This window comes from Bombyx mori, chromosome 12 (assembly GCF_030269925.1).
Source record: "Bombyx mori chromosome 12, ASM3026992v2".
Taxonomy (NCBI): domain Eukaryota; kingdom Metazoa; phylum Arthropoda; class Insecta; order Lepidoptera; family Bombycidae; genus Bombyx; species Bombyx mori.
This window is the reverse complement of record NC_085118.1, coordinates 15479665-15496413: the sequence shown is the minus strand read 5'-3', so window position 1 is coordinate 15496413 and position 16749 is coordinate 15479665. Positions and strand designations below refer to the sequence as shown.

Below are 16749 nucleotides of genomic sequence, written 5' to 3'. Positions count from 1 at the left end.
TCCTTGTTTAATGAAATCGAAACGGCGCTCGTTTGAGGTAGCCATTTTCAGTTAAACCTCGGGCGCGCTATCCTGGTTTTATTCGACCGACGAGCGAGCGTGGTCCAAGGTCCAGGGATGGCCAGTAATACCCTCATATAAATGCCGGTGTCGAAGGCGTTGTTCCCTAAAAGCGGAGAATGAAAACCGCAGGGCTGCCTGATAAACTTTTATTGTTGTGTCTAATTCGCTTTATCCTGATTGATCGAAATTTTAGATAGATTCCGTGATCCAAAAAATTAATAACATTTCAATTAGAAATCTATACTAATATATAAATCTACAGTGGTTTTTATGGATGTTCCGTTATAACTACTGAACCGCGCATCCGATTGACTTGAAACTTGGTATCCATGTAGAAAATACATGTACTTAATGGATAGTTTAATATTTATATGAGTGTTGGACTCCCTACACCAGTTTCGGGGGCGTTACTGATTAGAATCTTTGTGGGAGTGAGAAATAATAATGTTAATTTTAAATGACCAGCGAAGGGGACGGGTACAGCTAGATTTAATAAAATTAACGATATATTAAATTGCAGAATATTATAAAATAAATATTATTCTATCTAACACTCAAGTATGAAATGAAAAATACAGTGTTTAGAAACATACCATCATAAAACCTACTCCTTTTAGATATAGTAGAGAATCTATATTCAGTGTGAAATAAATGTTTAAAAAATAGCAGTATTCAATGAGTAATTGATAGCGTAAATTAAAAGTTTTATCGTTGTTCGCTGGAAATCCGGCCCTAATTCAGCATAAATAAGGTTGCTCGTAAATAACCAACGCTAGTTTTCACCGGAATTTGGGGTAAAGACATGAACACAGTGCACAATAAAAATCGAATACATTAAAAAACGAATATGTTATATTAAAATCTAAAATAAAAGAATAATTTAGATTTTTTCTATTTTCAAAAGCTTAATAACAGTAGAGTCCTGAGCTTGTCCGCCCATCAACTTCAACTATGAATACGTATCACACGAATCCATAGAAATTCAATTACAAAATAAACAACACACCCGAACAATTGCAACACAAATAAATTTTATTGTTAAATTTGACAACAATTAAAATTTTCAAAATTCAATTAAGTCCGCCCATAACTAAGCGGGCAACCCTAACGGGAAGCTTCCAACTTAATTAGAATCTTTTAAAGTTTACTCTGGCAATAAAGGAGGTATTACTTAAGTAAGGGAAGGGATTTGCCGGCGATGTACTTGTACTGGAACAGATGTTGCGATGAGCCTACGTCACCGAACTGTTTTATCTTTGCATAATGTTGCCAACGCTTTGAAACGTGTTTTGAAGTGCGGCTTTGGGATTTAAGTTTTAGTAGAAGTTAAAAAGGAATTTAATGGTAACAAAAATGTAAGAAAATAAGTATAGGATTAGTAGAAAAGTAGAAAATTAGTTTAGAAAAAAAAAAACAGGAAACAAAATAATACATTTTTTAATTAAACTTTTAGTTTAGCAAATTTTTTAAACTATACAATTTATAAAAATTGAAATTGATTTCTTGAGTGTACTTTTTTAAAATGAATCGTTTTAAATTTGTTAAATATCGGATAATTCTTAGATGTAAAAATAGTATCAAAAACCGGTTAAACAATAGGGCTTATATTATGGATAGCCGCGAAATTTTATTTCCCCGCCTTAGTTATTACGCATCACACACTAGCTCGAACCAATGGACCGTAATACTGAACTGTTCACAAATACATGTATTACATTTCATACATACATATGTAGGTTCCAACGCCAACGTTAGTAGGTATACTTTGATATTGTGATTTTTTAAGGGATTTAATGACCTGGTAACTAAGATCTTTAGGTCATGTCTTATTTTAGATTATATTCTTATTTTTATGAAAAATGATAATATGGAATGGAATGAAATGAAATGAAGATGATTAATTTGACACATTAATCAACTGGGATGAAATTAAATGAAATGATATGAGATGATATGGGATGAAATATAATCTCAGTAAAATGGTGGTCATTCACTGAGATTTTTTCAGTGGACTTTTTGGAGGATCCCGAGAAGTTACGTCCAGCCGCTTTGTTTCATTTTCCCACATTTGTGCACTTTCACAGATATTAAACAGTTAATAAACCACCGTTATTACACATTTAAACCTGAAGAAACACTAAATAGACATAATAAAACATATCACACAACTTCACTCCTCGTGTTCCCGCCAAAAAGTCCATAGTGTGATTATATTTTTAATTAAGTATTACCCGAGCAATAAAAGACAGTACTACCAACTATATTTGTTTTTTTTTGGAATATCCCAATGGTATGATAGGCATGAAAGAAGAGATAAACGTGGTACAAGTAAATAGAAACCGCGACATGACACATGCTCGGAGAACGTCAGCGCCAACTGTCAGATGACGAAGGAAAAGATCAGGGTTCTTACCACATAAATTTTAACGCTAATAAAACTAAAGAAAGTCTGATCATTCTTTAGGTTCGCTTACGTTAAAACGTTCTCTGGTATTACAAAATAAAATAATTATTTGATTATCTAAAACTGGGGATGCGCTTATCGGGAAGTCGTGAAGCAGTAAAAATTGCCAGAACTCAAAATACTGTTAGTCTTTTCTGGGTGCAAAGTTAGGGCAATTTTCAAATGTCAACGAATAACAGCCAAAACTGTAACGAGCTTCGAAATGGAAAAATAAACACGTGACGTAATTCTATTTATGTTTACGGCCAGCGAAATTCGAACAACGTACTTTTTTTATTTTTTATTGCTTAGATAGGTAGAACGAGCTCATAGCCCACCCGGTGTTAAGTGGTCACTGGAGCCCATAGACATCTAAATGCAGCGTAAATGCGCCACCCACCTTGAGATATAAGTTCTAAGGTCTCAGTATAGTTACAACGGCTGCCCCACCCTTCAAACCGAAACGCATTACTGCTTCACGGCAGACATAGGCGGGGTGGTGGTACCTACCCGTGCGGACTCACAAGAGGTCCTACCACCTATATTTCATTAAATTGTTAAAAGTTTGTTTGGTTGACAAACATTTTTCGGTTTGGAACAATAAGAGCATATACACGGTTTTTGCGCGACAAAAATATGACTAAAAAGTGCCGTTTTTCTACCCATTCGCTAATAGCTTCGGGGGCTAATCCAGATTCGCTCGGACGGATAGGTCACAGACTCCACCTGAGAAAATTTGCTAACACCAGCCCCAGTAAGAGCAGTGCTTCGTAAAATATACCACCGGATCGGTATCGCGACCCACTGAGAAAATGTGAAGAGAAACTCTGGGGGTAAACAGTATCCTACATAGACATTTGCCAAAAGTGACGGAATCAATCAAATTTTTTGTTTCAAAACATTACTGGTGCGTAAATGTACTAATGGCTTGATGTCTACGTACATTTAACAAAAAAATTAATATCAAATGAACATGTTTCTTATTTCGATGATTCTTATCCGTTTGACGGTTGTCTGGAAGATATCACTCTAAACGATAAAACCACCCACTTTACTTTTTGACTTTATGCTTTGCATTTGCTTTGATTTTAAATCGCTATACAGTGTAGCAACTACTCCATTCTAAATAAGTTGGAATAGCCACTTAAGCTTCCAACGATTAGGTAAACTACTCTAAAAATGAATAGTTTTAGTTGTAAAATACTATTAATATACTTACTACATACTGCGTACTAAGATATTAAATAGTATCTAAGATATTAAGATATTAAATAGCTTTTGTGAAGGGTAACCTCTATAATGGCTAAACAAATACAAATTTAGTTTTTAAGCATGTAGTGAGAGATAATCTTCAACTACCGTTTAATCCTTACTTCATTCGTATCTATTGAAAAAATAAGCGTATTAATGTGAACACATATCATTGTTTAGAGCGTGGCCTGTATTTTTGTGCTAGCTTCAATAAAAACTAGATTCAGATCCAACGACCGTACGAACCAAAAAATAAAAAAAAAATTTTTTTTTGTGCAACTGCAACTAACTGTTTTGCCATACTTATTAATGTGTTCCCACATTTAAAAACAATCATATAAAATTTTATGTTTAGGATCGCCCTAAGCAATAACATCGTATCGTAATAATGTGAACAGTACGTCATTAGGTGTACAATAATAAACCAAACACGACGAGACGCCACAATCTAGGCATTAGATCAAGAACCAGACATCCCATAGCCTAACCGCACAGCTTCCGATATGCAACGTCACACGACATCCTCAGTAAGATTTAGCCCTAAGGACATTTGGTAGGTCTCCGGACGTATGGATTTGGTGAAACACACTATCTCAAGCCGGGCTAAGCGATTCATATTAAGATAGACGTAGAGGGAAATTTCAAAGTAGCAGCAAAGCATTATATAGAATATTATAAGATGATATAGAATATTATATTATATATCACTACATAGTATAAAACAAAGTCGCTTTCTCTGTCCCTATATCCCTATGTATGCTTAAATCTTTAAAACTACGCAACGGATTTTGATGCGGTTTTTTTAATAGATAGAGTGATTGAAGAGGAAGGTTTATATGTATAATAACATCCATTAAATAGTGGAGAAATCAATAATAAATTACAGTTTCCGAAGCGAAGCGAGGGCGGGTCGCTAGTCACTACATAGTATAAAACAAAGTCGCTTTCTCTTTCCCTATATCCCTACGTATGCGTCAATCTTTAAAACTACGCAACGGATTATGATGCGGTTTTTTTTAATAGATAGAGTGTTTGAAGAGGAAGGTTTATATGTATAATAACATCCATTAAATAGTGGAGAAATCAATAATAAATTACAGTTTCCGAAGCGAAGCGAGGGCGGGTCGTTAGTAGAATATATAGACGAATTGGGATGACCTTAGCAACGTTCTATCTTCGTCGCAAGTATTCATTCGTTCAGTTCAAAGAATATTATTAAAATATATATAATAGCATCGCAAGTGGCGTTCTCTTTATACTGTAGACAGTAGATGAACTCGAACTATGAAAAAAGTTAAATTTCTTAAATATATTTTGTACTGGTGGTAGGAGCTCTTGTGAGTCCGCACGGGTAAGTACCACCGCCCTGCCTATTTCTGCCGTGAAGCAGTAATGCGTTTCGGTTTGAAGGGTGGGGCAGCCGTTGTAACTATACTTGAGACCTTAGAACTTATATCTCAAGGTGGATGGCGCATTTACGTTGTGGATGTCTATGGGCTCCAGTAACCACTTGACACCAGGTGGGCTGTGAGCTCGTCCACCCATCTAACAATAAAAAATTAAAAAAAATACATTGTCATTGTTATAGCTGGTCTGTAAAGTTCAAGAACTTTTAGAAAGTTATGTGTATCGCGAAATAAAAGTATTATGACAAAAAGATGTGTCGTGTTTTTCACAGCTTCTTAATAATTAAAAACTTATTATACAAAAAAATAAACTCCGAACATTCTACATTCACTTGCTAAAAGATATCAGTCGTTTGCTTTAGGCATAAGCGCTGTTGGTCTAATGGGTAAGACGTATTATCAGAGAAGCAGAAGCTAATTTCATATAGCTATCGTATCTTTCGTATTCATGAACAATGTCTGCGGCTTAAGGGCAAAATTAATAAAAAGAAAATTGTACAAAGTTACTTTGAATAATTTTAAAAGTAATGGAATTGAAAAGTATAGTGATGAGTAGTTTTTCAAGATTGTCACTAACAGATTAACAATATTTGAGACTAACAACCTTTAAAAATTATTTACATTATCAACATTTTTCTCATCAAATTCTTAAGAAACAGATTTTTATCGATGTTAATTAATTTAGACGAGATTTAGATATAATAATGTAGGTATTATCTTGTACATTTGCACCATACCTCGTCCCCCCCGTGTCCGTATCAACCCCATGACGCCGCTTCCGCCCAATCTGGCACAGGACCGCACTGTATATCAGAAAAACAGTAACAGCTGTATTTCGCAGTTATTGTAAGATAAAACCATACATCTTTAACCACAACTACGGGAGAAAGTGTAAAAAGAAACTTCCTAATTTAAAAACAAAGAGATCCTGTATACAGAATCCTTTTTTAATTGCTTAGATGTATGAACAAGCTCACGGCGCACCTAGCGTTAGCGGAGCCCATAGACATCAACAACGTAAACTCCACCTACCTTAAAGCACTAGTTCTAAAGTCTCAGTTTTATCGTACAACTGCCCCACCCTTCACACCAGCAATAGATAGGGTCCCTAAATACGTATCCCTATACTTACACATGCGGGCTTACAAGGCGTCCTACCACCAGTAATTAAGATTTTTTTAAGAAGTGGCTTTTAAATCTTCATTAGCGTATAATAAAGTAGGTGTCCCACAAGGGAGCATTTTAGGACCGCTACTCTTTATCATTTATATAAATGATCTCCCAGAACACATACATTACCCATGCAGCTTATTTGCTGATGATATAGCCGTTGTAATCACCAAAGATGCCACACTAGATTTAAATGATGAGATAAATGCTACTGTTAGTAAGGTCATAGATTGGATGAATAAGAATAACTTAAAAGCTAATTTAGACAAAACGAGATATATACAATTCTATAATAGACACAAATTTATTAATAACTTAAATATAACTTATAATAATAACACACTAAATGAATGTAATAGCATAACATTTTTAGGATTAAATGTGGATAATCAATGTAGCTGGAATCTTCACATAGATATTACTTGTAGTAAAATTAATCGATTCTCATATGCACTTTGGCGACTTACAAAAATATGTAATTTAAAAACTGCATTACAGGCCTATCATGGATATGTCGCCTCAAATATCAGATACTGTATACCCCTCTGGGGAAATTCTAGTCACATAAATAGAGTGTTCATTGCACAAAAGCAATGTGTTCGTGCCATGTGCAATATTCATCCTCTGACTTCTTGTAAACCATTCTTCCAAAAACATAATATTTTAACTGTACCATCCATATATATACAAGAATGTTGTTTGTTTGTTAAAAAGCACCCACAATTATATAAATCGTGTGGCGAGTACTGTCAATTTAATACAAGATACCCTACTAAACTAATGTTACCAAGTATAAATACTCGTTACTACCATACAAACTGTTATCCTATGACTATCAGAATATTTAATAAGATACCAAACAGCATAAGAGATCTTCCACTAACTCAATTTAAAAGAAAATTATATTTATGGCTGATAGATAAGGCTTATTATAGTGTGCAAGAATTTTTAAATGATAAGTGTTGTACATAATAAAATATTAGAATAAGAAGTGATAGAATGTAAAAATAGATAGATTTAGTAAATTTTGTGTTATAATTAATATAAAAATAAATTAAATTTTCGCATGCCTAAACAGGCGAAATATATGAAGCTATGTCCTATATCTTATAAACTATATTTCTGGCGAATAAAGATTTTCTTTCTTTCTTTCTTTCTTTCATTTTTACTACACGATACCCTTCCTTCATCGTGGAAGACATTCTTGGACATATTATAAGTACGCATTTCATTAGAAAAATTGGTACCATTTGGCGGGATTCGAACACCGGTACAGACGCATCGCTTCATACGATTGCACGTCTTATAATTTAGGCCACGACAGACACAGCCCACTGAGTTTCTCGCCGGATCTTCTCAGTGGGTCGCGTTTCTTATCCGGTGGTAGATTTTGCGAAGCACTGCTCTTGCTAGGGCCAGTGTTAGCAACACTCCGGCTTGAGCCCTGTGAGCTCACTTACACGTTAGGGCGAAGCTGAAATAGCCTCTCAAGGCTATCAGCATAGGTAGGAAAAATTAATAGGCCACGACGACTTGAATTCCGTTCGAACTCCCGACCTGCGCTAGCTACATTGTCAGTTTGATAGGAAGCCCTCTGTCTCCGAGGCAGTTATTTACCGTCTCTATCTCTATCTGTCTCGTACATAAACACTGATTCTGTTTACATTACCGTGACCGGACCAATGTGCCTCGGGTTACGAATACAGTGCAATAAATCAAGACCCATGGAAAGGGAAAGCTTTGTTTGACTATATTTTATTAAAAGGCCTCATTTTGGGACAAATCAATTTATTTCACTAACACGACTACTGTTTTACGAAATATATATTTTTTAATTGCTTAGATGGGTGGACGAGGTCACAGCCCACCTGATGTTAAATGGTCACCAGAGCCCATAGATATCTACAACGTAAATGCCGCCACCTACCTTGAGATATGAGTTCTAAGGTCTCAGTTTTTACAGTACAACGACTGCCCCATTCTTCGAACCGAAATGCATTACTCCTTCATCTCAGAAATAGGCAGGGTGGTGGTACCTACCTGTGCGGACTCACAAGACGTCCTACCACCAGTAAAGTAACCACCAGTAAATATACGTTACTAGATAATTACTGAAATTTGTATCGCACTGTTTTATAATTAAGTTAAGAATCCATTAAGTAAAACGCTTTATCATTTAGACGCTCACACATAAACTTGAATCATAATTATTGAGAGTGAACTCGGAACAAGAACAACAATTAGCGACTGAAAATGTATCTAGTTAATTATAAAGTACGGCGTTGGGATAGCATCGGTATAGCGTGTTGATGGACGCTACCCGTGCACGTCATTAGTGGTGTGTTGCCATGTGTACAATAAGAACTCCAACATATTTTTAATTAGCAAATTATTAATTGGTGTAAACCTAAGGGACGCTGCTTTACCTATTTCTATCTTAAAGAAATTTTGCGTTTTAAAATTAATCATACCGACACTTACTGGTACCTATTTCTGCTACACCGGGTAGATAACGATATACGATAAGTATTACTCAAAATAGACAAAACAAAACCAAAAAAATAAAGTAGAATAAGTGTAGATTAATTGCAAAAGTTCAAAATGAGTCATTTGACCGGTTATGGTATATTTAGCAATTACTCATAAGAGTGCGTATTTTGAGCCTATATTAGAAGGTACCATATGGCCTTTTCTTTCCCGAAGCAATGAAGCCTCTCTGTTTCAAATGATATGTACATAATACAGTTGTTTTTTTAAGCTATTGCATAGCTTTTATCGCGGGCTGTGAGCGCGGCGACCGAATCAAGAAATTCCGTAACGAAAATAAAACCTAATACCCTTACTCCATCTACCATGTAGCTCGCGTTCAACACATTTACACGTTTGTATAGTGTTTGTGAATAAGTGCGCGGCGTAGCGTCGCACTACATGCGCATCATGAAAAGTCTGTCCATCTCTCTCTCGCGTGGTCTAGCATATGAGTGTGAAGGGGACAGTTAATGTTTTGCTTTTGTTAATGTTTATAAATAAAGCGTGGTATTCTTTTATTATTATTTTAATATTAAATTATTATTGTCTTATAATTATAATTGCATAAGTTGATAAAAAATACTTTGGAATAGCTTTACCGCGGCCGTCCCCGAGTGCCACACATGTTTTTTATGAATGGAGGATTACTGTTGGCCCGAAAGCTTTTCCAGTTTTACCAGAAAAGGTGGGCGAGCAAATACTCAGCCAAGAGGGGAGGGATTTGCTAACAGCTGCGTGAACGCCTTCAGAGTAGACCTAACAAATCAAAGGCGGTTGCTTCGCGAATAAATCTACTACCGGACCGGAATCGCGACCCGCTGAGTAGATCCGGCCAGAAACTCAGTGGGCAGACGTATTCGTTAGGTTGCACGTTGAACTATTTACCGAGTTTGATGAATACGAATACCAGAGTCGCTAAGCCTGCTCCTAGTGTCAGAGCTGAAGGAGTCTGATGTCTAATGCCCCTTGCTTATTGGATCTGATGGAACCGTAAGGACGTGTCTAGGGCGTCGTCGGTGACTGACTCCTGCGTGGGCGGGAGTCGGGGAATATCCGCGGCGGCAACGATAAGGCGATTATCATAACGCATAGCCTTATCGAATTAAGTTGAACTCTGACCTCAACTGTCACAGTAATTAGTCGTTTTGACCTACAGGATTAATGCGACTATCCCGTTGCTTAAATCACACAGACAAAATTTTGGTTAATACATTATTTTTCAATAACTAAGAATTATTATTCACTGGTGGTAGGACCTCTTGTGAGTCCACGTGGGTAGGTACCACCACCCTGCGTATTTCTGCCCTGAAGCCGTAATGCATTTCGGTTTGAAGGGTGGGGCAGCCGTTGTAACTATACTGAGACCTTAGAACTTATATCTCAAGATAGGTGGCGCATTTACGTTCTAGATGTCTATGGGCTCCAGTAACCACTTAGCACCAGGTGGGCTGTGAGCTCGTCTATCCATCTAAGCAATAAGAAAAAGAAAAAAATATTGCATGTTGTGAAGCTTGCATCCCTAATTAAGGGACATCACGGCGGGAGTGAAGAGATTGCGTAATAAAATGCGATATGAGATTCACGCTACGGATTAAGGGCTGCGTTAGAGTTTTATCGGGGTGCGAATAACATATCACCAAGTCATAATTTATTTTGCTGTTTTGGTTAATTTTTTTCGGAATATCAAAATCGTAAAAGATAAATAAGGTGTTCTGTTGCAACATTTCAAAATTGATTCTACAAACATTTTAATGAAATTGATTGTTATTTACACTTTTATCAGCTATCTATATATTATTATATAAAAATGAATTGCTGTTCGTTAGTCTCGCAAACTCAAGAAAACTCAAACAAACTCGAGAACGGCTGGACCGATTTGGCTAATTTTGGTCTTGAACTATTTGTGAAAGTCCAGAGAAGGTTTAAAAGGTAGATAAATATGAAAATATTCCGAATTAAATAAAAATACAATTTTGTTTTTCCTCGATGTGTCCCCCGTCGGGCGGATTAATTTTGTTTGTTTTATGTTTATTTTATACAAAAGCTTAGGTATTTTATTTATCGATTGAGGCACTACAAATTCTGCCGGGTCAACTAGTAAATAATAAAATTGTAAATATTTTTCAAAGCTCTGTCTAATAATTTATATTTTAACTCTAAATTAAAAACGACAAGGTATTTTTCATGTTTTGTTTCGATTAGCTTTGAGTCCAGCCTGCAGCTCACCTAATGACGGGTCATCACTATCGTCCACGGACATCGACAATACTAAACATACAGCCAAGCTGCTGGCCATCGCTAGGTATTATTTTCAAACCGCGTTTGAAGAACCAGAGCTCTCAGAAAATGTCATGGACCGTCGTATTATTTCACTCCAAGCTCAAATGATACATTTTTTTTTATTGCCCTTGTAGGCAGACGAACATACGGCCCACCTGATGGTGAGTGGTTACCGTCGCCCATGGACTTCAGCAATGCCAGGGGCAGAGCCAAGCCGCTGCCTACTGCAAATACATGGCGAAAATGATCTATGGAAACAGATTATGGGTGGGTGCAGAGGTATTGTTTAATGAGAGGGCTAAAGAAACTGTAGTAGGTCTCAAACTACGAAGCTAACTAATGTATCAAGGCTATTTATAAATCCATCGAAATCAACAACTCGTTCGTTTATTGTCCAACTTATGTTATTATTTAAAGTCTGTTGTCATATTGAGAATAATATTAATAATGTTTGTCTTTAATATCATTTATCTATAGTTTAGTTTTGGCGGAATCTGTGATTATATTATAGAAGTATAATAGTGTTTGACAATAGAACCATACTAATTTTCAAACTTATAATTTCAAATTTCAAGTTGCTCGCTCCGGGCATTTCAATATTGTAGTAATTTTTACGTTATAATACTCATTATAAAAAAATCATATTTTAAAAATAATCTAATATTAAAAAATAAATAAATAATAATTTCATATTTAAAAACAAAAAAGACATGCCCGCTGAGTTTCTTGCCAATTCTTCTCAGGACGGAGGCTAGTTCTTGTGAATTGGCGGTAGTTCTTTTGACGTTCAACAAGTATGTACTTTCATTTATGTTGAATTTTTTTTTTTTTTGATTTGATTTGATTTGATTTGAATTAATTATAGTCGAATTTCGACTACCGGAGGACCACTAGTTATAAGAAATTAATGAATGCATTATAGTGTACTTCAAAACGCGTACTCATTAATGAAATTCGTCGGTAACTGTCGCCATCAATCTCCCACTTCACTTAATGACTTGATAACTTAGTTACGCCCCACCCCGTAATATCATCTTGTTCCCTTAATGATATTGTTGCTAAGTATTTTTTTGTTGGCAAATTACAATATTTAATTCGAGTTCGAGATGTAACTGCGATTTCTAGAGAAGTGTGTTTGCGACGATAGCTCTTTGCCAAGTTGTAAATTCTTCGACGAGAGATGCTGTAAAAACTTTTTTTTTATATTACAAATATTTATCATCAATCGGTGATGAGGTAAATTCTTCGACGAGAGATGCTCTAAAACCTTTTTTTTTTATATATGTTTTTTTTTACTGCTTAGATGCATGGACGAGCTCACGGCCCACCTGGTGTTAAGTGGTTACTGGAGCCCATAGACATCTACAACGTAAATGCGCCACCCACCTTGAGATATAAGTTCTAAGGTCTCAGTATAGTTACAACGGCTACCCCACCCTTCGAACCGAAACGCATTACTGCTTCACGGCGGAAATAGGCGGGGTGGTGGTACCTACCCGTGCGGGCTCCCAAGAGGTCCTACCACCAGTGATAAATATTTAACATCAATCGGTGATGAGAAGATAACACATCCATCCATGTACAATTATCAAGACGAGTCATAATTGGTCTCTGGTCTTTTTTCCAGTGACAAGTATGAAACGATCCAAATGCACTCGTGATTGAGTGATGATGATCAAAATTATTAAAAATTATAATCGAACAGAAATGTAAAGACCCGTACAAAGGATAAATCTATTAAAATACATTGGTGCATAAACAGTACATAAATAGTTTGAAACAAATGACTAGGACATGCACACAGAACGAATAATATTAGATTATAAAAAAAAGGTAAACTCCAATTTAGAAGGAAAAATACGAAGATGATTTTATTTAATTTACATGTCTCGACGGTGACCACCTTCCAGTAATAGTACTGAAAGTATGAATGTACAAAGACCTCGAGAGATAAAATCTGTACATTGTTTGAAGAAGTTTTGTCCACCAAGGGCTGATCCCCTACCCTACAGTTAGTAAGAGATCTTAAAATGAGAACCATATTCACACTTCATAGAGTGTTAACTATGAATGTGGAAAGATTTAGAGGAAGAGATAGACCTAAGAAGAAGAAATGGACGGATTGTGTGAAAGACGATATGGGTAGGAGGGGAGTGAGCGAAGAAATGGTATATGATAGAAGAGTATGGAAGGAGCAAACATGTTGCGCCGACCCCAGGTGACTGGGAGAAGGGCAGGATAATGATGAATGATGATGATTCACGACACGTTACGCACCGGTATGCACGGTGGCCATTTTACATCAAGTGAGATCTTTGACCTCATCTGTTCAAGTTACTTAACAGAAAAGAAGATAACGTATCCATCAACCCAACGTAATTAGACCATTACCTTATCATTACTACCACTTCAGTTAAACTCTAGATTGGACTTCTATTGTTGATGGTTGGTCCTCCATTGGCAGTGGCCACTTCTCTACAGTATTATTTAGAAAAAGGTGTTAAAAATCCCTAACTAATGAATCTATTAATAACACTTTTCGAAAGCTATTAACAAGAATATTCCGTGTTCGCACTCTACTCGTCCAAAGCTATTAGGCGAAGTACGAGGCAGCTCGGCATGCCAAAGTTGGCGGAGATCTCGACCTCTGCATTTTTGGAAACGAGCCCAAATAACTTGTTGCAACAACGGGACTGCAACCTGTTGCCGGCCCCGGCAGGCCTACTGCGAACACAGTGTTGCAATTTGTAAAATCTATTTTCCCATGAGATTTCCAACAAAAAAAATCCCTAAAACTGCATATAATCTAAAATCGTTTTACGACCCGACCAAAAACCAAATACTGCCCAGTCCGAAGATTGTAAACAATATGAATCGTAAAGACATACTGTAAGAAATACAAAACTTACAAAAGGAAAAGCAAAGTGGAGATCGTAGTTTACTATCTACTACACAAAATAGCGCACCGAAATAGTCCACAGGACATGTTTGATAAAGCCCTCGATATGCAAAAACTAGTCACTTTTATAATTTTAATGATATATTTTCTAGTTCTGATCCTAAGGGTCGATTCGACCAAACAAGAGTAAATCTTATTCTTAGAATAACTCGTCAGTTAATCGAGAGTAAATCAATTTTACGTTTTACCAACTACAATTCTAAGAATAGTGGGCCTATTCGGGAATTGTTACTATACCGCCGTTTCGCACGGAATAACGGAGCTATTCCTAGAATAAAGTAATGGCGTCTGTCAGTCCAACATCTGATTTCTGTCATTTCATAAATATTTATTCTGTTTTAATTTCAAGTCAACGCAATGCACTAAATGATTATTAATAGTCTGAATGCAACGTTTAAACGAAAAAAGATAAAACCACACGACAAAACTTGACAATTCCCTCAAACAAACAAGAAATAAAAATAATACGTTTGACAGCTGGATATCTTACACAACAGCTACTTTTTCACACTAAAATACGGCAAAATCGAGTTGACGATATGTATGCTCTTACACTATGCCGTTTAACAACAACATTTATTTGCCGGATTTTATTTTTGTTCACCATTCACTCTGCTATTCGCGTATTGTTATTCCTAGCGCAAGTATACGTGGAAAAACGACTATGAATTTACTCGAGATTAAAATCATGGAATAGGTTATTCCTCGTATAGTTACTCGAGTTTAAATTTAAGTTTGGTCGAATCCGCCCTAAACCCTCTTATTCGCTCGGCATTATTTTATCGTTGTCATACCAATGTATATCTACTCTATTTAAAATGTACAACTATTTTTCTTCTGTTTATCCGAAAGTAGTAGATAGAACAGTCCAAAAAAAGAAAAAGTAGTCAGAACAATCGCAATTTCAAAATCTCCAAAAGTGCATCCTTTGCATAATGTTACAACGTATAGTTGTGGGACCGAGTAGCTTATAACAGGGCTCACGGAAATTTGAGTTATTAATCAAATACTAGTATTTGGAAGTATAGTTAGCCCGCACGGATAATTGTCATTATCGTGGCAATTTCTACCGCAAAAGCGTTTATAATGAAGACTTTTATTTCGTGATACAATTGATGATTTAAAAATCACTTATCACCAGCTACACCCTAAACTGGTAAACCGATACTAGAAATAACTACAATATATTTAAGTTATACCCAGAATAAAACGTATAACAAAATTAAACGAAACAAATAAATTTTACATGTAGCAACCCAGCCGAACCGGCGGTACATTTTTGCCGGCGCCAGTACAAATACATAATGAATGCGAACGTTTAGCTGGCTCTGTATTACGCTCTCAGCTTTAGTTCGTGAATGTTATTGTCGGGGGAGCCTCCTCAACTATTCACTCTGTAATGGAACGAGGCGTTTATTGAATTTTTAAGCAGATTTAAAGGGCTGAACGTTTTGTCTGAAATATTTAATAGTTGTTGGTTTCGCAGATTTGCAAATACTTAGTTTGTTTGTTTTTAAACATTATCTTACTGAAGCCAATATTTCATAAAACTCTAAAGACCAAAAATTTTTGTAAAATGGTCTTTTGTACTTGGGGAACATTATAAACTTAAGAATGACTAAGAAACATATCATTAGACTACAGTTGTTTTTGGTTCACGGAATACGGTCATCCGCTGCACGCTTGTTCGCTCACAAGATGTGTGTATAGCAGCTTATACGTCGTTTTCTTGGAATACCGTTGCCGGCTTCTAAGCCAACATACGACAGGAATTGGACACTTTGGAGTCGGGATCCAAGCGAGATCCTTATCCTGATAGGTTGATGCAAAGAAAGAAGAGTCCTCTTTTCGCACCCCGCAGCCTTATTAGGCATATAATAAAAAAAAAGTTTTTTTTTATTGCCCTTGTAGGCAAACGAGCATACGGCCCACCTGATGGTGGTTACCGTCGCCCATGGACTTCAGCAATGCCAGGGGCAGAGCCAAGCCGCTAACTATAAATTATATGCCATATTTGGAGCGTAAACAGCTCCATTTCCTCTTATTCCTCTTATTGTGAGGTCTCAACGTCTCTCAGTGTATCTAGGACAAAATCATTCTTCAAAACAATGTAAGATTAGATTTTAAAATCGGGTCTTCCATTACAGGGTGCATCTTCAAGTCTGGTAGTGAAGTTCGCGGACACCGAGAAGGAACGACAGCTCCGACGTATGCAACAGATGGCAGGCAACATGGGCCTCTTGAATCCGTTCGTCTTCAACCAGTTCGGGACATACAACACTTACGCACAAGTCATCACTGAACAGGTACGTACACTTAACCAAACCAAACCTAAGGTAAAAAGAAGTCTTGCTACAAAAACAACAATCCCGAATACAAGAATAGATCTATTGTAACTTTAAAACTGCAATGGGAATCTAAATTTAAACACACACCGTTATAATTCAAAGGCTGATAAAGTACTGCCTGAGCCGCTATACTTAAAATTGGTAACACATATTACTAATTAAGTTGTAACTCTTTTTTTAAATCACTATAACTCCAGTATAACAACTAAATCTCAAAAATATCAAACATAACACATTCTTAATTATTTTGTAATAAAGATTTTAAAGTGAGTTAGCCCCTCTAGATATTTGTAAAATTTT

General features: G+C 36.2%; 1 protein-coding gene and 1 non-coding gene across 3 annotated transcripts in view; one reads left to right on the top strand and one right to left on the bottom strand.

Annotated features, from left to right (window-relative positions):
• LOC101743724 (CUGBP Elav-like family member 4) overlaps window positions 1-16749 on the top strand; it is a 798506-nt gene that overhangs the window by 764665 nt on the left and 17092 nt on the right. For both annotated transcript variants that reach the window (XM_062671586.1, XM_062671587.1), the window contains one exon: window positions 16249-16407. In XM_062671586.1, the coding sequence (XP_062527570.1) occupies window positions 16249-16407 (159 nt within the window). The remainder of the gene's footprint in view (window positions 1-16248; window positions 16408-16749) is intronic.
• Window positions 15160-15270, bottom strand: Mir3427 (microRNA mir-3427). Its single transcript, NR_107706.1, has one exon. It is a non-coding gene; the product is annotated as a microRNA mir-3427 (primary transcript).